General features: G+C 33.1%; 2 protein-coding genes and 2 pseudogenes across 4 annotated transcripts; 2 read left to right on the top strand and 2 right to left on the bottom strand.

Moving 5' to 3' along the window:
* The first annotated feature begins 3653 nt into the window (after nt 1–3653).
* On the top strand, nt 3654–6132 carry LOC143563365 (uncharacterized; annotated as a pseudogene).
* A 3941-nt stretch (nt 6133–10073) lies between these two features.
* Nucleotides 10074–13142, top strand: LOC143563357 (ribose-phosphate pyrophosphokinase 4-like; annotated as a pseudogene). The gene is made up of 7 exons (XR_013140655.1): nt 10074–10233; nt 11456–11771; nt 11878–11973; nt 12354–12422; nt 12507–12635; nt 12710–12806; nt 12900–13142. The product of XR_013140655.1 is annotated as a ribose-phosphate pyrophosphokinase 4-like (transcript).
* Nucleotides 13143–14461: 1319 nt separating this feature from the next.
* LOC143563364 (putative protein arginine N-methyltransferase 6) lies at nt 14462–18269 on the bottom strand. The gene is made up of 13 exons (XM_077050920.1): nt 18048–18269; nt 16540–16605; nt 16302–16370; nt 16203–16238; nt 16036–16101; nt 15895–15963; nt 15734–15811; nt 15564–15642; nt 15381–15475; nt 15221–15305; nt 14950–15134; nt 14769–14887; nt 14462–14649 (listed from the first exon to the last, which is right to left on the bottom strand). Exons 1-13 carry the CDS (start codon nt 18267–18269, stop codon nt 14607–14609), a joined length of 1212 nt encoding a protein of 403 aa, XP_076907035.1. The 3' UTR covers nt 14462–14606.
* A 1927-nt stretch (nt 18270–20196) lies between these two features.
* On the bottom strand, nt 20197–22169 carry LOC143563359 (uncharacterized). 2 transcript variants are annotated; one of them, XM_077050917.1, is made up of 4 exons: nt 22070–22169; nt 20838–21288; nt 20566–20780; nt 20197–20445 (listed from the first exon to the last, which is right to left on the bottom strand). In XM_077050917.1, exons 1-4 carry the CDS (start codon nt 22160–22162, stop codon nt 20416–20418), a joined length of 789 nt encoding a protein of 262 aa, XP_076907032.1. In that variant the 5' UTR covers nt 22163–22169; the 3' UTR covers nt 20197–20415. The 2 variants fall into 2 exon arrangements, with proteins under 2 accessions (XP_076907032.1, XP_076907031.1); XM_077050916.1 differs by having other exon boundaries at nt 20566–21288.
* Between the last annotated feature and the right edge of the window lie 399 nt (nt 22170–22568).

Below are 22568 nucleotides of genomic sequence, written 5' to 3'. Positions count from 1 at the left end.
CCCATGATTTCAGTAGCCACAAACAACACCAAAGAAACCTAACAACAACACCAACTATAACCATGCAACACCCATAAAACCCCCTGCCTATAGGCAACACCAACCGCACCCGCGGATTATCCGAGCAACACGGGGTGCAACCAACACGATTTTAGCAACCAAACAACACCCAAGAAACCTAACAATAGCACCAACTACAACAAGGCAACACCCATAAAACCCCCCTGCCCACATGCAAGACCAACCGCACCCGCGGATTATCCGAGCAACACGGGGTGCAACCAACACGACATTCCGTCACCTAAACAACACTCAACATAACACTACAACTACGACAACACAACACCACCAGCACCATAAATTAAACCCACAAAATCAAGACCTGCAACACATCAGGATACCAATTGCATTCAAATAAAAAAACTCGATTAAACTATCAAATTGTTGTAACACAGTCAAATCATTGTGTCATTGCACTGTTGGTGCCACCGGAATACAAAAATTACACTAATTTAACTGGAAATTAAAAAAACAATAAAAAATTGGGTTTCTTTAAACCAAATTACGAACGCAGCACGATAAACTTACTTGTTGAAATCCCGTCGATGATCTTGAATTGCCTCATTTTTATCTTCAATTGTGTTATTCTTAGGTGGAGTGAAATTAGAAAGCACGCAATATGGTTAGTCAGACTACGAGGATGACGAACGTTAAGCCCCTTTTTAAGCAGTATCCAATTTAAATAACAACACAGTTTTACCTTTTTGCCCTTTTTCAACCGTTTACACATGAGAAAACATTTTGTATTGGAGGGAACAATCTCAATCGTTGGATGTACTAATAAACAGATGTGATTCTTTCCTACGTTTTCTACCCAACGCATGTTTTCTACAATATCCAAACCCTAATATTATATTATAAGAATTAAATTCATAGAAAGTAATTTATCTTTTTTTTTTCTATCATCAGTATAATTACATATATTTGTTAAACCAAATGGATAATATTATATAAAATTTATTCAAGTATTCACTTGGTCAAAAGTTTAAAACAAATATTCCCTCTTAGTGTTGTGAAACTAGTCTAATAGCAAAACAATAGTAGAGAGACATCTAAAGAGAAAGAGGAAGATTTCATTAATTAGGTGTGTATTACAAAGAGGTACATGAGATGTATATATAGGGTAGGAAAACGTTGGGGAGAAAGCTAATCTATATTAGGTATTGATAAACACAATATTATATATTTATCACACTCCCCCTTGGTTATCAACATAATACGCTTGAAGATGTTGCCTCATTAAAAACCTTGCTAGGAAAACCCAGTGGGAAAAAACCATAGCTAAGGGAAAAAGAGTGCAACGCGTATTATCTCCCCCTGATTTATATATCCGTTAAAATGGTAAATATTGATCTTCTGTGAAAGTTGTCCAAAACTTTTATAGTCAATCATTTGCATCTTCAGCCATTGACTTGCGAATCCTTAGGTTGAATAACATTTCATGATCTTCATTTGAAAACTTCTATTGCATCATCTTGTAAACATTACCACTGTATATATATCTCTGTTGTGTTATTCTGCATCGACAATACTACCCAAACTTGTTTTGATGGGTTAGCAAAATATAAATTCATATATTTCATACCTGTAATATATGTATTAACTCATTCTGATGTCTCCAAGCTGGACACATGCTGATAAATATAAATAAAAAATATAAAAATCATGTATAGTTAGCATCGCATATTAATGCGCGTATGCATTTAGTTATAATACTTTTGAACCAATAATGTTTCATATTATGATAGAAAATGATATAGAGTGCATTGTTGGACATCCTTTACGTACTCAAAGAATGAATATTGTCTTTGGTAAATTGTCTCAACATTTTTAGATGTACTTTGATGGATTGATAAACATATAATTACACATATACTCGGACTGCAGGTCGAGTAATAATCACGTCATGTCAAGGTCTTTCAAAAATTCTCCCTCTAAAAGCTCGGTAGTTTCTCTCGATGATGTGTACATCATCACTGTAAACTTTGATTATAGTGAACTTTTAAGAGTGAAATTTTGATAAAGTATGACTAATGACATCCAACTTATCTCCCTCCTTATCAAAATAATTATTGATTGTACCATGCTCAATCCGACTATATTAGTCCATACACAATAAGCATAATTATATGCATTTTCCAATCTATCATGAACTTCTTTTCAACTTGACAAATTATGCATACGCATTAACTTTTCTAGGATTTTTGTTGCGTAAACTTGCTCATTGACACATCATTTTGTATCACATATCAAAAATCCATATTGTATAATATCTTTGTTTATTAAGATATTCTACCCATCATGTACATTCCCTTCTATCTATGTGTATGCTTATTGATGCACAAGAATTCCATCATAAAGATATATCAATTAACCTTTCAAGTATTTAACTACCTTAGGAAACTCTTCAGGAGTTCCATTTATGTTCAACAAATTCAATAATTGTAGCGTATTCAAATATGACTCTATACACAACAATCATTGTGTTCTCGAGAACTTACTTTACATGAATAGATAATTCAAATCCTTCATAGACTTTCTTGTAAACTTTCAGTATCAACTGAATCACAATATTTTATTAAATTCTCTCTTTGTATTACCAGACTATTTATGTATCGGAAAGTCATGGATTCCACCATTGGAAAATGCGTCTCCTTATAATCAATCATGGGTCTTTGCAAATCCTTGTGCCACTAAATTTTCCTTATATCACTTGATTGAATTTTCATAACTTGTATCTAATACGTTTTACAACTTTAGTTGTATGGAGTGCTGGTCCAAAAAACTTTCCGTTATCTAGAGAATTCAACTCTGCCCTGCGTCCGTCTTTTCACTTTGGCCAATCATTTTTATAGGCGGATTTAGAATCTTGATCCTCATCATCATCATCATCATTTCTAGTGCTAATTATACATATATATAAAAGTATAGCGACGTCGACTTTATTTCGATTCCATATATATTTGTAGACATGATACAATATAGTTTATTGAGAGCTCTTTGTTTTCAGGTACCTAAGGTTCTTCAAGAACCAGCATGACTAATCTCATTCAAGAGACCCTTTACTGCACCTCGAATTGACCATCTTCATTATTTGCTCCAATTTTCGAGGAAATTTTACCTTTGGAACCGATCAGTCTACCACGCTACACGCGTGCGTTAGACTTATTATGAATATGCGTTTGTCCTGCCGGGACATTTATTAATTGGAGCATTAGCAGTTCGTATAGGTGTCTTAGTTAGACACTCTCTTTTGGCCAGTAAGTCGTCCGGTAATTGATTCGCTAATCTTTATACATGAATTATCCTTTGAACTTTTAGTTCATATAATTTAGTTTGAGGATCAATGATAATTTATTCCAACTAAATTCGTTTTCCAACTGCTTTATGCCTCTCCCTAATGTTGATATGCTGATTCACTAAAGTGAAAACTAATGAGCTATAAACAGATATCACATTAACGGCTCATAGATATCGACATAAATTCCCAACTTCCTTTGTGATCTCATCTTTGTGTCTTGTGGTGGATTAATTTCAGTATATAACACACATTAGATGAGGAATACTTGGTTACTAACCAAAAACCAATTTCAATGGGAAGGAAGTATCATAACTTGTTAGCTTGATGTGGATTACTTTTAAAACATGTAAAATCATATGTACTCAAATACAAACATGAGCATTTTCTCTCGTGATAATTTTCTTTGCAACCAATTATAGACATTGAGTAATCGTCTTTAACAAAACAATTTATGTACATAATCTGTTATTAAGTTCAACACTTATTCCAATGATCATTATCAACTTGGGAATCAAATTCATTATTATAACCGAATGTAAATATATCAATCTGGAATAATATGCTTGCTATCTTATTAGCTAAGCCATAGATCATGTAAACATCAAGTTGCGATCTTGATAACCATTTAGACGATGCATCGATTTTCAAAACACTAAATGGTATCATGTTAGGATATGAGTATCATTTTCTCAATTCCATAACATCTAAGGATTCACACCCTCCTTCAATTGGTAAATAAATGATTTTCCTTGAGAGCAATATTACATCAATAATGAAGAATCTTTTGGTTCCTCAATAAATTTCACATCATTGACTCGGTGTGGTCTAACCGGTCATGCCATTAGATAATCATGATCCATAAACTACAGGTTTATGATCGTATGTGTATTATGCTTCTTTAATACATGACTATGTTGATGAGAGAACATTGTATCATCTACTCTAGTGATCATGTGATTTTAGTATTATATTGATGTAATTTGTTCTCATACATGATTAATATCTTTGCCACTGCTAGTGGTTGATCTCAAAAAAAAATTTAAACCTCTAATTGTCGATCTTATTACTAACATGACCATCTTTAGAGTTTTCTCAATTATGTTCATGATCATGATATACATTGATCATTTTTTTTAGTCACATCCACTTCAAGGAATGGATTATAATCAAACAAATTTCAAGGTTTATAACACTTAGCTCATTGTCTTTTCAAACCATTTATATCTAAATATGAGCCAAATAGAAGAAATATTCAATCAAAAACACTTACAAATGTAAGGAATATTAATTTAATAATACGTATATTTTAGATCACATCAACCAAACACAAAACTAAGTACAAACCAACTAATATTGGCCATTGTCGACAAAAGAAATGATTCCCTCTCATACTCTGTCAAGTGTTGCAAACCCAAGAAAGATAGATAGATAGCTTCCATTCCACTTTTATATTCATTCTTACATTCACTACTTGCTTTTTCAATTCAATACTATATTATACTTGCAGGATGGTGGTCCCTTAAAGTATTTAAGTACAACAACATTTAATAACTATTCTCGTGACACCCTCCGAGACTTCTACATGGATAATTTCTATAGAAAGGAGTGGGACAAGACCCTGATTGACCATCACCAGTTGCAGATAGACGACACCAATGGGACTGAAATTGGACGGATCATCAAAAAATTCCCTCTTTTAACGCCAAGAGAGTAGGTTCTAGCATGCAGGATCTAGCAAGGAACAGATGGAACTTATTACTGTTATAGAAAGGTATTCTTCTTTGTTTGGGGTTTATTCTTATGCATTTTGCAATTTACTTAAATCATCATCGTCTTCTTTTTCTTCTTCTTAGGAATGTGATCATCCTTTAGCTCCAAGACAAAAGAAGTATGTACGAGTCGGTCTTTTTAGATCTGGCTGGAGAATCAGGGAATGTAAGTCTCTTTTGTATAGTCATATTTAGCATCCACCTTTTTTTTTTACATGCTTTTGTTCTTTTGGTTTCTTTCAAGTAGATGGTAGAAATGCATGTTAGATAAAAATGGTTCAGCAAGAAGATGTTGGTTTGAATGTTGAAATGGAAAAAATGATATTTGCCAAAGGCATATGGAGTTATGTGAGTAAGATGGATAATGCTCTTCGCAAGTATTCTCCAATAAAACGTATGCAATTGACTTCAACCGTTAGTGCAATCACCTTTGTTCAAAAAGTGAGTCATCTCGTTAATATGAAATGACTTTTGAATGTTAATCTAATTATTGTAATCAGCTTTCGATAATCAGATTGAGAGTAGTAGATTATCCAAAACTGGTTCTTTAATCATTAGAATATCCAAACACTCTAGTTTGATTAACTGATTGTTGTGACATTAGTCAAATAGTAGAAGCACATAAGCTCATTTTGGTACAACTGATATTATTATTATTATATATTATTATCATCATTAATATTATTCCATATCACATAATAACTTTCTAAACACGATCCCAAACACATTAGTAAAGTTATTTCTTTATTGATTTAGGTGCCGCTTTTATTGGATTCTACTAGCGCAATTACTGACATGGCTCGTTCTGAAGTCCCAGAAGAGTGCAATAAGAAAAAACTATCTAGAAAGCCTTCAAAGAAATTCATAGCCAACGGGTTGATTATCATTGGTGGTGTGATCTGCCTGGCTCTTGGACACGCCAACTTCAACGCAAATGACCAAGCTATCTTACATGAATTTATCAAATCTGTATGCAACATATTTGTCGGTGGTAAAGAGTGAAAATTCAGTCAGTAGTTCTGTAACTTGCTTTGGATCTGCCACTAGAAGACCGGCAGTAGCTCCATGCCCACAGTAACAATACTTGCACTACACACGTTATTTTCAAAAAAAAAAAATTGTTTGCAAGACAAAACAATATTGAATAACATTTCGAAATTTTTGTGATCTAAAATTCATTCTGATCCCAAAAAATTGTTTGCAAGATAATACTAGGTTCTTTTGTGTTTTTAGTATTTTATGCTTGTACAAACAAGAAACCGAAATGCAAAGTAATGCTACAAGAAACAAGTCAAACTTATTCCAACCGAACAATATTGTTACCTATATCGGTATTATCGAAACCGAAATTGATACTCGTATATGTATCGACATATTTTTGACATATCACAATTTTATTATTGTAATTTTTACGAAATTCTTTATTTGTATTTAGAAAGAATAAACATTTTATTATCTAATACAACTATTTTTTTGTCATAAAAAAATTAATATGTGTATGTATATATATATATAAAAAAAATTAATGTATGACTAAAAAGACAAATAAGCGAAAAATAATTTATTTAGTTAAAAATGACTTTCAAAAAGAAAGTTCATTATAAAAAAATCTATAAGAATTGTTTCTAGTCATAGCGTAATAGAAAAGAAAATTTTATTGAGAATTAAAATAAATTGTTTAAATAAACAAATTTAAATTATTATTATTATTATCATTATTATTATTATTACTAGCATAAGTGCCCGCGCGTTGCGGCGTGATCATATTAAGGTGTCGGCGATAACGTGTTTGTTGGTATATCCGTAGGACCAATTGGATTAGTCGAACCATAGTCAAGAACCGAATAAGTATATATATTTTTATATAATTTAGTATATAAATTAATATTGATGAACCGTTAAATTGAATAATAACATAAACTTTGTTTAGAGTAAAACTAACTTAAATATTATCTTTGACTTCCTTAATCATGAACTAACTTGATAACATTATGTAACATTGTTGGACGCATGGACGCTTACCCAAATATTTTTAGTTACATGAATTAAAAATCAATTAACTATAACTTAACAAAATGATTAAGCTATATTTAATATTTGGTTCAATATTTTTCAACTAAAGAAAATGGTTTTCAAAAGCTTAAAAACCAACAGAAAACCTGAACTTTTGTCATTCTCTCTTCTTTATTTTGAGCAAGCGTGACATAAAACGGTTTATTTCCATTATGAATATCAATGTTACTTGGTTTGATAACAACCATTTTCCTATCCATACCCGTAAATTATATATTAATTACTTTGCATGGTTAAAATGTATATTAACATTACACATTTTAGTCTAAAATGCCACTTAGAGTTTGAGAAGCTATTTAAGAAGTTAAATGCAACCAAGAAAGACCCTCTGCTATTTTCATTGTTGTCCAATGTTACCTATTAAATTATCTCAACTCATATAAATATAAAATTTAACAAAAACTTAAAAATAATTAAGCAACTCATTGTTGTCCAAGACCCTCTGGTATTGTACGAGCACTGTAACAAACCAAATTGATATGGACCCGCCGAGTTATAAGTTATAACTGCTAAAATATAATGTTTAGTGCACTCCATATATAGTGTTTGACTTAGGGATTGTTTGATAGTCTCTTAATAATTCAATTAAAAAACCACATCTGAATCGAACAGACCTATATAGTATGTTTGGTTCATTAAAAAGACTATAATTCATTGAGGCTTTTGATGGTTAAGTTTCAGGTCTCTTAATGATTTTGTGCAAGAACAACAAACAACCCCTTAATTATTTCTTTTTATGATAATGTTTTACGTTTCGGTCTGAGTTTTGTGAGTTAACACACCATAATGCGCATGGGTGGTTCAACAATTTCACTTCTCTTTTTTTATCGGTTTAACGGTCCCATCATAAAGTACGGTCCAAGTAGTTTCTTTTAATTACAGACTTCCAATTTCCAAAGACCCATTGTGTATTTATAATGGGCATCTATTCAATTACAGCCTACTTCACTTAGCATGCAATTACCTCGACCCAAATTAGATTTATTTACAGCCCAAATTCTTCTTTATCTTCACTAATATCCATCTTTTATTCCTCTCACACGGGCAACAATTTTAGACAAAATCCGAACACCATGGAGATAATCAAATTTTAGGTTGCACTATTCACCTCGTTTAAAAAGTAGTTCTTGTTTGGTTGACCATTTATTTAAATGGGTCGTGTTTGGATTGACATGTTTAACTCATTTAATAAAACTTGATGACCCACTAGCCAGTTTTTGACCCGTTTAACCCAAATATATACGACCCAACAACCCAATTAAAACGGTTGCAGCTTGATAGTTACTCATCAACCCATCAAATCATTTCGCACGCTTAAAATAAATGGGTTAAAAGAGTTTTTTTCAAATATACGATTTTAAATTGTGCAGGTTAGTGTTAATGCTTTTAACATACATAAAAATATAAGTCGTATTCGGATCGAACATTTCAAAATATGACACAAAAAACATGTATGAATAACTATTGATGAGGATAAATACATAAAGTATATAAAATTGAGCCATATTTAAAAAAAATATCTTATGTTTTTAACGGTCAATGAATCATTCTAATAGACTACTTGCTAAATTCATTACATCGAGATACACTCACATTTTGATCCGGGAAAAACCCTCATCTATGCCCAACGCCCGTGAACACTCGTCCAAAGGCACAAACAGTATGGTGAGACAAAACCTTTTAGTTAAAAGATCCAACTAATGAATTCCACTTACCCGTCTATTCTCCCATCATCATCTGGTGCCGCCAAAATTAAATGATGGAGACAAGATTCAAACATGTGTCACATGGAACACAAAATGTCTCACTTACCACTCCACCACCAGCTCATTGAAACTTCATTTATCTAACCGGGTAGAATTAAAATATAAAGGGAGACAAAACTGAAAAGCGTGAGAATGATTTATGGTCACACAAAAAACTCATCAACAAAAATTCAAAAAAAAAAATAAAAAATCATAACTCAATATATAAGTAAAAAATGAAAAAAATAAAAAAACCAAAATGTCATCCCCGTTCAAAAGAAAATGACGAAAAGACACAATGTAAAGAAAAAAAACATAATGCCGAAAATGAACAAACAACACAATGGTAAATAAAAAAAAAGACACAATATGTCGCAAAATTTAATACAATGTCGAACAAAATATAACACAATGTTGAGTAGTATAACACAATATCAATAAAAAAAAGACACAATATCAAAGGAAAAAAACATAATCAATGACGTAAATAAACACAAAAAACAATGATAAATAAAAAAAGACACAGTGTTGTTTTTCCTCAACATTGTGTCTTTTTCGAGTTTTTTTTACAGAACGAGGAAGACGGTGGAAACATTTTCGCATTTTTTACATTTTCATTTTTTATTAAATTTTATATTTTGAATTTTTTAATTATTTTGTTGAGAAGATTTTATTTACTAGAAATTCTTCTCATCCTTTTTATTTTTGTCCCCATGTGAAAAATAACTTAACCCTTATCTAACTAGCCATAACAAATTATTATGAGTAAAAATTTAAATTTAATATGCGAAAAAATAGGATACCATTAAAGATGTTAACTATAAAACCGGTAAGAGTCTTGTAAATCAATTTCTAAACCAGCCCACTTCATAAAAAAAAGCCCTGTTTTCGTTTGGACTCGATCCAAATTAGCAGTTCGAAATCTCAATGAAACCGGTTTTAAACTCGACCTAATTTGAAAAATATTGAAAACAAAAACGATTTTAAACACCAAATCGGTTTATAACCCAACCCAAATCAATTCCATATTTTCATAGGTTCAAACAGCTTTCCTTTTAAACCGATTTATAACCCGAACCAGTATTTTACAATAGTGTTGACTGGGGTGACATAATCAACGTCAAAACCCTTGAAACAGCAAATCTTGAAGCTTATTTGTGAAAATGGAGAAACCCAATAAAAAGCAAGTGCTTTTATTCTACTGTGTTGAATCCCAAGAGCTTTTACTTGCTCACAAGATTTCAGATCAATCAGATCTTATTCAGCTCCAATCCATCAACTGGAGGTATTATTGCAAAATGGATATTAATATTATTGTTGGGCATTATTATTATTACTGCATCTTTGTTATTTAGAAATTCGAACTTTTAAGTTGATTGAAAAGATGATAAAGTTTGTATTCTTATTAGTTGCAGCCGGTTAGGTTTCAGGGTTTAGGGTTTATCGAAGAATATTGAACTTTAGAAACCCTATAAATATAATGTAAATTGTGAAATACATTAGGGGTTTTTTGGATCTTTACTAAGTTAAAACATTCAGGTTGCTTGAAAAGATTATAAAGTTTGTATCTGTATTAGTTGTAACTGAATTAGGGTTCAGGGTTCGGGGTATATCGGATGATACTGAAACTTTAAAACATTCAGATTTATTAAAAAGATTATAAAGTTTGTATCTTTTCTAGTTGCAGCCTGGATTAGGATTTAGGGTTTATCGAAGATTATTGAACTTTAAAAACCCTAGAAATATAATGTAAATTGTGAAATGCATTAGGGGCTGTTTGGATCTTTACTAAGTAAAACATTTAGATTGAATTAAAAAGATTATAAAGTTTGAACCTTTACAAATTAAAACGTTCAGGTTGCTTGAAAAGGTGATAAAGTTTGTATCTTTATTAGTTTCGGCGGGGTTAAGGTTTAGAGTTTAGGGTTTATCGGATGATACTGAAACTTTAAAACATTCAGATTTATTAAAAAAAGATTATAAGGTTTATATCTTTACTAGTTGCAGCCCGTTTAGGGTTTATTCGATCATACTGAACTTTAAATATCCTAAAAATACAATGTAAAATTTGAAATACATTGGTGGGCTGTTTGGATCTTTAGTAATTTAAAACATTCTGATTGCTTTAAAGATGATTAAGTTTGTATCTTTAGTTTTTACATGTTAAATCATTCAGTTTGCTTGAAAAGATGATAAAGTTTGTATCTTTACTAGTTGCGGCCTGATTAGGGTTTAAGATTTAGCTAATGATAATGAATTTTAAAAACCATAAAACCACAATGTAAATCCTGAAATAATTTAGGGACTGTTTGGATTTTTTATTAAATAAAACATTCAGATTGCTTAAATAGATGATTGATAAAATTTGCATCTTTACTAGTTAATCTGTTATTTATGCTTAGTTTAATAGTTTTTAGGGAAAGTCTGAAATTAATCTTGATTATCTAATTGTTTTGTTACATTTTACTTTCAAAATCATAAGTCTGACTTTATATTTACTGTTTTAGGAATTTTGATGATGGGTTTCCTAACTTATTCATAAACAATGCTAAAGATATCTGAGGCCAGCTCGTTGCGTTTCTCGCATCGTTCAGTTCACCAGCCGTCATTTTTGAACAACTTTCTGTTATATTCGCACTTCCAAGGCTTTTTGTTGCTTCTTTCACATTGGTGTTACCATTTTTTCCGACGGGATCTTTTGAAAGAATGGAAGAAGAGGGAGATGTAGCGACTGCGTTTACCATGGCGAGAATATTATCAAATATTCCCGTGTCAAGAGGCGGACCCACAAGCTTAGTTATTTATGACATACATGCTTTGCAGGTCGGTTTGTTAGTAGAAAAGAATTCAAGATTTTTATTAGTTAGTTGGTTAATTGTTTTAATTTTAATGGTTTTATTGTTATAATAAAAAAATTGTATCTTTGCAGGAAAGATTTTACTTTGGGGACCATGTTTTACCTTGTTTTGAAACCGGGATGCCTCTCTTGAAGCAACGTCTTCAACAACTTCCCGATGCTGATAATGTTAGTAGTTAGTAGTTAGATATATATTCATTTTTCGAGGGGTAAAAAAAAGATACTTATAATTACTTAACCTATCTTCATTTTTCGCGAGAATGTTCTTTTTATCATTTTACATTTTGGATAATTTCATATATTTAGCCAAGAAAATCATAACAGCAAACATACCTTTTTTCAAATTTATGACATTTATACCCTTTCCTTAAATCTTGCATTTGGAATTTTGGATATGCGAGTTTGAAATGTAAAAAAAAAGAAAAGGGTATAATGGTGATATTATGAATCGTATTTAGTAAATGAGTAAATACGAAATTTTAAGTTTTTCAAATGGTTACATTTGATATTAATTTTTATGTATGTACTTTTTCTATATAAATCTTCAGGTTGTGATCGCCTTTCCAGATGATGGAGCTTGGAAGCGGTTCCACAAACTGTTGGATAATTTTCACACAGTGAGTTTAACTTTCTTTTCTTAAAAAAATTTATGAATTTATTTTTCTTTTATAGAAACACTATATGATGATTGTCAATAACAGGTGGTTTGTGCAAAAGTTCGTGAAGGTGATAAACGGATCGTGAGGCTGAAAGAAGGTGATCCTGCTGGTCGCCATGTAGTAATCGTTGATGATTTAGTTCAGTCTGGAGGCACTTTGATCGAATGTCAGGTACGTTCATGTTTAAAATATTTATTAAACATATTCTCGTTAATTTGTTCAATATATATATTTTTGTGATGCAGAAAGTTTTGGCGGCTCATGGAGCAAACAAAGTTAGTGCTTATGTTACTCATGCGGTTTTCCCTAAAAAGTCATGGGAGAGATTTGTTCATAAAGATGGTGGTTAAATTGTGATCTCTCTCGTAGTTTATATTATAAGAAATAAAAAATAATGTGATTTAACATGTATTTGTTTATTATATTTGTGTGCAGAAAACTCGAAGAAGGCGTTTGAGTACTTTTGGGTCACAGATTCGTGCGCTAATACTGTTAAAGAGATTGCAAACAAAGCTCCTTTTGAAGTCATAAGTCTGGCTGGATCTATTGCAGATGCACTTCAAATATGATGTATTATTCATTGCCCGAGATGAAGAGTTGGCAAAATCCTAAAGAGTTTAGGAGAGGGGAGAAAAATGTTTAATTTATCGATTATCGTCATTTTGACATTTTGTTATTTAGAAAGGGATAAGACATATGACATATTCTAGAAGTACTAGTGTTTGATCTGTTTTGCTCTTTTAAGTGTTGAGGAAAGGTGTGTTTTTTTTTTATACTTTTGCTCTGTTTCTCAAGGTTTTGTGTTGAGCATTAATAAACTTCTATAAACCATTATGTAGTCGCTAAAAGGTTGAATCTTGCCAATCTTGAGTTCCTGACTGCTTCATGTCAAACGGTTTTAGGCCCGTTGCGTGAGTTATAGTCCATTATGTAGTGCACACGTTTGTTCCGAAGTGGTTGAGGGTTCTAATCTCATAGTGTATAACTTTATACAGGTGGAGATTTTTAAGCTTAACTTAAAGTTAAGAAAATAGGAAGCATAGCTAACATCAAAATTATGAGTCCAAGTATCGAACCAGGGTGCGTGTTTACTTAAACAAGTAAATGTCAACGTGGCAGGTTCGCACATTAACCCGTTATTTTTTTAGATTTAGAAAAATTTCTTTATGTCAAAACTAGATATCTTGTAACAAAATTAAACCATAATGGAGAAATAAGCATGAGTGTATATATATAGTTTAAATATAACTATATATTCACATTTGTACTTTTGGTTGTAAATTTACACTCACCACAACCACCTACCTTTTAAAGTTAAACATGTCATTCATGCCAACTACGCCCTACCTTGTAAATTTACACTCACCACAACTACCTACCTTGTAAATTTACACTCACCACAGCTACGCCCTGCTTGCGGTGCGCGCATATAATGTATATATGTGTGAACCCTCGGGTGGGCAAAAGTAAAATTGCACTAATTTTAACGTTATTTTACTAATCTCGTGAAAATAACGTTAAAAGTGGCGGAAGGTTAATCAGGCATCATGTGGTGGCGTTGATAGCCGAAAGACAAGGGCACATGCACCGATCAGCCGGTGTCCCGATGATTGAGTGCTATGTGCCTTATGTCCAAGGCTTGATGCAAAACTACTATCGAGCCGGGGGTCTCACCGGAAGCAGCCTCTCTATCCCTATGGGATAGAGGTAAGGCTGTCTACATCTTACCCTCCTCAGACCCTACCATAGCATTGCTATTGGTGGGATATACTGAGTACGATGATGATGATGATGTCATTCATGCCAACCTATGAATATATATATACATTCTGTGTGTTGACAAGACTTTCAAGTTTTTGTCAAATTTAGGTTTGACCCGTCAATCCACGAATACAACCCTTTTAGCATCCCCATCTTACATGTATTGATTGATGACTCAAGATGAGGAACAAGTCCGTTTAAACGACCAATAAAGATCAGAAATGAGAAAGTGCACCTTAAACCGACCTGTCCTGTTAATCCATAACAAAATCTTACAGTCCTCAATTTCTACCTACCTAAAACCACAATCACAGTTTCCTTCAAGGCTTCACGGCCAAAAAACAATAAAGCCCGTAAACTACAATGTCAACTCTAACGTGGTCAACGCAACACGCTTTCTTTTACAAAAGACCGCCCACCCGACCTGCAAGAAACATATTCAAACCAACGATTACACACGGGTCAAAACAGTTACATTTTGATAAAACAATGTTATCACAGTAATAATCACTAGGTTGTATTCACAAAGAACGAGTAACTTACGCGTATTCAAGATGAATGTTCATGAACCGAGCGTTCTCTTTGCTTTGTGTTAATCTAACAGAACCATCAATAACCTGATCCTGCTCTATATCTATTGGTTCATAAAAATACACCATCGTCTGCCCAAAAAAAAAATTTATAAAAAGAACCGCAAAATATTAAAAAGGAAACCTAAGAGTACCTGTTGCCAATGTGTAGGAGGGTCCTCGGGTGCAGTTGACAAAACAAGTGCTTCATCAGGATTGGCCCGTTTCCTTCTTTGACCACCAGTCATTTTGGTTGACTCGTTAACCGAAGCTGATTCACCAGCATTAGCGGGCCCACCAAACTCGACATCAAACCAGAATGCAAAACCATTGAAAGAAGCTAAAATAATAATAAAAAAATTAGTTAAACTAGTATCAAATTGCATTACCAAAATAATATTAAAAATAATAATGGAAGGACTTTACCTCGCATCATAGATTGAAATTTAAAGCTTGATGTAACAGATTCTAACTCTTTAATTGTGACTGTATAGCAATCTACATGCTTGACCTATTTCCAGTTAAACAAAATAATAAAATATACGACACAAAAACATTAAAATTAAACATATGAAAAGAAACTAACCACATGTGGCCATGTAAGAACATTTTCTCCACTGATTGTCTCCACAGATGGCTCTTCAAAGGCGCATTGTTTCGCCAATGGTAATATCGGAGACACTGTAATAAAAATACAATATATAAATAAATAAATAAAATTATTACCTATGCATACATCTATAGTATACAAATAAAAAAAATTACTCACTGTCGATTCCATAGACATTGCGCCAAAAATCAACGCTTTCTGCATATCTGTTAGGATGTGTAATGGGAGCCATGTATAGCTGCAGTAAATACAATGAAAATAAATAAAGTTCTATTATATTATTTAACGATTATAACCGGTGACGATAATAAAGAAATAAGAGCGTATACCACTGCATTAGAAGGAAGGATAAGACCGCCAGGTTTTAACCAGCGGTCTCTAGCAATAATAACACTCCCAAGCATGCTCTACAATAAAACAATAATATTATTAGATACAAATTATAATCATAACTTTGTAAATAACATACAAGTATATATATAACGATTACCTCATAGAGAAGCATATAACCCATCCACTCAGAAATTATAACATCAACCTCTTCATCAATTTCAACATCCTGCATACAAACAATAGAATGTCATAATTTGGATCATAAGAAAAACCCATGAATTATATCAAAATTTAGTACCTCAACACGTCCGTGTAAGACAATAATTTTGTCAGAAAGATTGTTTGCCTTAACAACTTCATTTGCCTGGTTCAAATTTTTTTAACAAAACAACAATAAATTTAAAATTATGATGAAAATATCGTTAACAATATTATGGTAAACTGTTAGAACTTGAGAAAATATACCTGCAATGCTATCTCACTGGCATCCACTGCATACACCTGGTAAAACATAAAGGTTAACAATGGAAAACAAATAGTTATTTAATGCTTAAAAAATCTTACTCGTTTTGCGCCTGCTTGAGCACAAAATATTGAGAGAATGCCTGTGCCACAGCCAACATCTACAACAACCTATTACACAAGTGATTGCAATAAATATTAAGTATAAAAACAGATTATCATATTACATGATTCAAACTGAGCTCTCCAAAACAATGGCATTTTATATATCCATTGCCAATATCGTGAACAAACTTCCATTAACCGTTAAGTATAAACTTAATACGATAATTTTTCTTACTTTGCCTTCAATATGATTCTGATGTTGTAAAATCGCCGTCCTGTAAGTTTCTGTCCGCACACAATCCTGCAGTGTACAAGAATGAGAAAAATGTAAATAGTGGAAATTAATTAATGCTTGAAAAAACATAACAAAAGAATTATAGATATGTTATGTACATGAAAAATAATACTATTCTTCAAATAAAATAAACAAAAGCTATTATATAACAGTTAATATCATCTAATTAGTACCAAAAGTTTAAGACAGTCAAGATTAAAATGTGATTCCAAAACTTGTATAAAAAAATGTTCAATGCAATTCCTTTGACCTCTCCTAGATCTAAGTTTCAATCGTACTCCTTGTGTTTCTTTTGCTCGGCTTTTATCTTCTCATGTTCTTGTCGTAGACAATGCCGAAGCGCTCACCTGGGAACCAGAAGCACATTTATTGAGCCTTGGCTGAAAAATGGGCCTAGGCGCAAGCAGCGATGGCTTATAACAATTATGGTACTTTTAAACGTTGTCACTTAATAAAGAATACCTAGTTTCCACCCGTGGATATAGTTCAGTTCAAACCAAACCACGTTAAATCCTAGTGTTTGTTTTATTGCTTTCGTATGTGCATAAATCTCTAATAGATTTGCCTTGCACCACTCTAGGGATGAGATTTTTTTCCCCGAATACATGTACCCTAGGTTTACATCGCCCTGCTTGCGGTGCGCGCATATAATGTATATATGTGTGAACCCTTGGGTGGACAAAAGTGAAATTGCACTAATTTTGACGTTATATTACTAATCTTGTGAAAATAACGTTAAAAGTGGCGGAATGTTAATCAGACATCATGTGGTGGCGTTGATAGCCAAAAGACAAGGGTACATGCACCAATCGACCGGTGTCCCGATGGTTGAGTGTTATGTGCCTTATGTCCAAGGCTTGATGTAAAACTAGTATCGAGCCGAGGGTCTCACATAAAGCAGCCTCTCTATTCCTACGGGGTAGAGGTAAGGCGGTCTACATCTTACCCTCCTCAAACCCTACCATAGTTTTGCTATTGGTGGGATATACTAAGTACGATGATGATGTACCCCAGGTACGGGTATTAGGGTACTCGGTACCCATTAGGACTACGCAGTGGTTTTTATTGGGATTTTCAAAACTCATAACTTTAACCGTGTTTTTATTGGGATATCCTCAAGGCTGTCAAGCGGGCTTTTCAAAACCATTGATAATCAAAATATTAAGTACTAACAGTACTAATTAAACCATGAATGAATTTTATATTATTGTTGATTTGTTTCATTTTTAGTTTTGGTATCGATACCGAGTTTAGTGGAGATTTTTTTTAAAAAAGGAAAAAGTGGTACTAAAGCGAGTACAATACCTAAAGTACGAGGTACAGGTATGGGTACCCAAATTACTGATTTTCGGTACGGGTATGTTAACTCAAACAATGCAGACTCATAAATCACAAAACAAAACAATAATCTAAATAATAATGTTAATCTGTAACAAGAGCAGTAGTACCTTAATCATCTCTTCATGAATACCAACATGAGAATAAGACTGAAAGTAAGCCTTATCGAAGTCCGTACAAGGAGGCGTCTGTATATCATGATGAACCCTGCTACGAGACGACCTATGAGATGACTTCCATGGGGGGTTGAAGTGATCTGATGATTGGTGGTGGCCGTTGTTACTGTAACTGCTACCCGCTGCTGCTGCTGGTGGTGAAGAAGAAGAAGACATAGTCTGCCGTTGAGGTTTGAGTGATGGGTTTTTGGAAGTACGAGGGGTTAATGTGTTTGTTAACTAAAGTATAATGTCCTGGTGTTTGGGACTTTGGGTACTTAGGCTATTTGTTTATCAATGTGTTGAATTTTGAAAATGGATCTAATTGGATTTTCTTCTTTTCTTTTTTTTGATATTACTTTTTTAAAGGGTAATTCGTACTTGGGTCAGAGGTGGGCAAATAAATCAGTTAACTGAACCGACCTGAAAATTGAACATGTTTTAAACCGATTGTGTAGGAACTGATTTGGAACCAATTAAAACCGTTGGTTCTTGGTTCGGAACAGGTTTGTAGTTTTCTCCATCAAAACCGGTTTCAGCCCGGTTAACTGAACCGAAACCGGTCAAAACCTTGGACCGAAACCGATCATTAACTGGTTTTGACTGTTGTTGAAGAAACCGAACATGTTTCAACCCAGAGTGGTTTTGAGTTTTAAACCGGTTTGTGCACCTCTACTTAGGGTTCTATGTGACCCAAGTTCGATTCATGCCCAAAGGGCATTTAGTTTTGGTGGCACCAGGTGATGATGGGAGACTAGGCGAGTATAAGACGTTCAATAATTGGATCCTTGAAATGAACAGGTTTTACCTCACTGCATCGTCATGCTTTCGAGTAAGTGTTCATGGGCGTTGTCCTTAGATGAGGGGTTTCCTAGGATCGGAAGATTAATGCATCCCGATGTGATGAATTTAACTCAGTTGAAAGATTCGTTGGTCTTAAAAAATGTTTTTAATTGGTTCTTCTGTGTTTTGATTGGTTTTAAAAGTCGGGTGATTTTATAAATCATAAATAAATTTAATACTAGTAAAATATGAAGTATATGATTGGACACAATGTTAGATCTTGCAAGAACGAGAAAAGAAAGGCAGATGTGTAGTTAATCAAGAGTAAGGGTTCAGAAAGTTGTGTATAGTAACGTATCAACCCATAAGAATCAAAACTTTGTTTTTAGTCGGATTGGGTTTGCTATCCAAAAGGGGGTTGCGGCGCAGCTTGTTGTCCGCTTACCTGCCACTTTATTGTAAATCGTTTGGATGTTTCTATGAAATATAATGTTATCGTGAAAAAAAAATCCTTTTTAAGAAAGAAATGAGTCATAAAAGTTCTCTTAGGAATTGGACACAATGTTACATCTTTTAAGAACAAGAAAAGAGAGACACGACTAAAGGAAGTGAGACCAAAAGGGTTTTGGTTTATGCAACAAGTGAGATATGTGATTAGGGTTTTGGTTAAGAACATTTTTATAAGGGGGAAGTTAATAAAATATACACATTAGATCTTTCAAATAACAAAATAGACATTGACTTTTAGTCATTTAAAAAATGCATTTAAACCACCAATCAAACGACAAATAAGTGTCGCCTACTAAGGCTTAGCCACCAACTTTTGTTGTTGGCTAAGAGCCGGCCCCTTATTGTTTTAATGGGCCATTTTTGCGATTTTTCTCCCGAGAATGTTGGTTACTTTCTTTTTTATGATGAATATATAAGTTTACTCTTTTGCGAACGTTGGTAAAAATGCTGCTTTACCTTTTCTTTTTCTTTATTGGATTTAGTATACCTAATATTAGATGGTTATCTATTTATTTTCATTTTATTAACTTTTCACTCTTATTTTTCAAGTTCAAATCATAGAGTGTGAGTATTTATTCATTGCGGAAACCCCTAACAAAACATATACAAATAACCCTAAAACTTGATTCAATTACATGGTCATTTGCATCGCCTTGGGCGAAAGCTGCTTGGATAACTAACCCGAACAGGATAGATTTTGTTATTAGACGGCACAAGGTGTATCATGTCGTTTGGCAGAAGGGGAACACATGTATACCCTTTTTTCTATATTACTATAATCTTTTAAGATCTGTATTATTACAATAGCAATCTAACTTTTTACTAGAGTTTGTATCATAATTTATAAACATATAACCAATTGTACATTTCTTTATTCTTCATTATCTAATAGAATAATGGTATGCCACCAAAAAGAACATTATACCCTTAAAAATAACAATTTGTATAATCACCAAATCTTTTGCTTTCATAAAACTCCCAGCCAAAACATATGCACATAAGCAAGGACTTGAAACAGCAAACCACCCATTTAACTTTCTGGTATAGAATATAATTGTCCCTGAAAAATAAGAAAAAAATATATAAAACCATTTAATAAAATGTTGATTTACTCGTGTGGGGTTAGTTTTTCCAGTTTAGTGTGTGTGAAATGACTAATATACCCTTAAAAAACTTTTACCTGTGGATTTCGCAGCCGGATGTTATCGTCGGCTTTTGGGTCATTAGTGAGCATATTGGAAGATGGGTATTTGTTATTCCACCGCATATGCGCGTTTTTCAAAGGCACAGAAGGTAACGCACGACAAAGCCACGAGTCTGATGGCGATTTTGGCAATGGTGGGGGTACAGGGAGTTCAAAGACTCTGCTTTCAGAAGCTTTTAATTGTTTATCACCTTCATAAATAATATCATCAACCACTTCAGTTTTTGAAGGTTTCAACTGTTTATCACCATCATTAATAATATTATCAACCACTTCTAATCCAACTTCATGATCTTCAAACTTTTTTGTTTCTTGATCATTTTTTGGTTCATCAGCAAACATGTCCGACTTCAATGATTCATTAAAGACAGGCTGTTTATTTTCTTGTGGAGATTTGATTATTTGAACAGTATCGACATAAAGTGTCTTCTCGACTAAGGTATCTTGAGTGTCTGTAGTTTCGGTTTCGTTTGTGTTTTTGTTAGCTAATAAATCTTTAAAACTTGTGCCTTTTTTATTTGAACTTGAATCGATTTCTTCAGAAACAATAGATTGAAATGATCCACTGAGATCAGCTGAAATCGCGTTTCCTTGCAGACGATTGTACAGTTTTAATCCTTCTAGATTTGAGGTTCGATTCGGTTCGTTCTTCAAAATACTGTCCAGTGATCTATGCTTATATATACCACTCCTGGCAGGCTAAGATCAAAAGATAAGATTGATTATAAGAAATTATTAGTTCTAAGTTCTAACAAAGCAATCATACTTGTAGGTTGTAACTAACCGAACAAACAATTGAACACGAAAAATCAAACGAACAGCATTTTCCTGTTCATGTTAATAATCACATGTTAATTCTTTTCATTAACTAAAGAATATCGATTACATCAAAATAGAAGGCAAACGGGCAACAAGCTGCGCCACTGGCCCTTTGTGATATCAAAACTAAGTCGTTCATTAAGAAATGATTGTGTTCATGTTCGTTTGTTAATAGTATAAACGACCGGTTCATAAACACAAACAAACAAACATAACTGTGGATAGATGAACAAACATAACCAAGGGAGCACAAACTAAAACTAAACGTGGACATCAATCTTTTTGGCTTAACAAAATAATAAAACTCGACAAAATTATAATGGGTGATATCTTAATTTCATAAAACTAGACTGAATTTCCATGGACCCAAAAATTTATATGAATATATAAACGAGCATAAATGAACGAACTTAAAAAACGTAAACTAATGAACATAAAAACAGACATTGAGCGTACACGAACGAACATTCACGAACATAAAAGAACGAAGGAGACATGTATTCATGTTCGTTTTTAACTATATGAACAAACACTTTTGTTCATGTTAGTTCATTTATTATATTACCGAGCATAAACGAACTTCCCACCAAACGGTTCAATGAACGTTCGGTTCGTTTACAGGCCTAAAAATAATCATGGGAAAAAGGATCAAGCTAAATACCTCACTATCGGTTTCTCCAAAAGAATTACTAGAAGACGAGCTTGTTTGAGCTCCTTTAGCAGAAGAGATTGGTAACCTGGCCCGCACACACATTCCATCAACCGGATTTACCGAGCAAAAACGCGGAAGCAATCCACAAAGTTTAGATGACTTATTTCCATGACTGTTGTAATCATAAACACTATCATCATCGTCATCATCGGCGTCATCATCATCATCATTTTCATCATCTTCTACTTTCTTATCAGGAGTAACATCTTGCAAGAAGTTCGGTCCATATCTAAGCATCTTTTTATTATTATCATCAATATTAACTAATTTCTTAACTTCTTGTGGCTTTTCTTTAATAACATTTTTCTTGAAAGTATGTTGTTGAGGTAAATCAGCAGCCATAGCTTTCGCAGCAGGAAGAAACCGACCCATCATGAAATCCCTCATTTTCGGATCATCTGGAACTGACCTGTAAGGTTTCGCATCCGACCCGAATCCACTTACACCA

The sequence above is a fragment of the Bidens hawaiensis genome, unplaced genomic scaffold, assembly GCF_021521415.1.
Source record: "Bidens hawaiensis isolate Kalapana, Puna unplaced genomic scaffold, B.hawaiensis_p1.1 tig00021372_1, whole genome shotgun sequence".
Classification (NCBI taxonomy): domain Eukaryota; kingdom Viridiplantae; phylum Streptophyta; class Magnoliopsida; order Asterales; family Asteraceae; genus Bidens; species Bidens hawaiensis.
This window is presented reverse-complemented; position numbering and strand designations above follow the sequence as displayed.

Bases quoted from the DNA above. Each gene is read 5' to 3' on its own strand.
- LOC143563364 (XM_077050920.1), bottom strand. From the start codon at position 18,269: ATGTCTTCTTCTTCTTCACCACCAGCAGCAGCAGCGGGTAGCAGTTAC. The intron at 15,964-16,035 runs GTACTAAATTTT...GTTTGTATGCAG, and splicing joins TCTTACACGGACGTGTTGAG to GATGTTGAAATTGATGAAGA. The intron at 15,476-15,563 runs GTGAGTAATTTT...TTTTTATTACAG, and splicing joins CAATGTCTATGGAATCGACA to TGTCTCCGATATTACCATTG.
- LOC143563359 (XM_077050916.1), bottom strand. From the start codon at position 22,162: ATGTGTGTGCGGGCCAGGTTACCAATCTCTTCTGCTAAAGGAGCTCAA. The intron at 21,289-22,069 runs GTATTTAGCTTG...TTTTGATCTTAG, and splicing joins TTGGAGAAACCGATAGTGAG to CCTGCCAGGAGTGGTATATA. The intron at 20,446-20,565 runs GTAAAAGTTTTT...CTTATTTTTCAG, and splicing joins TCCGGCTGCGAAATCCACAG to GGACAATTATATTCTATACC.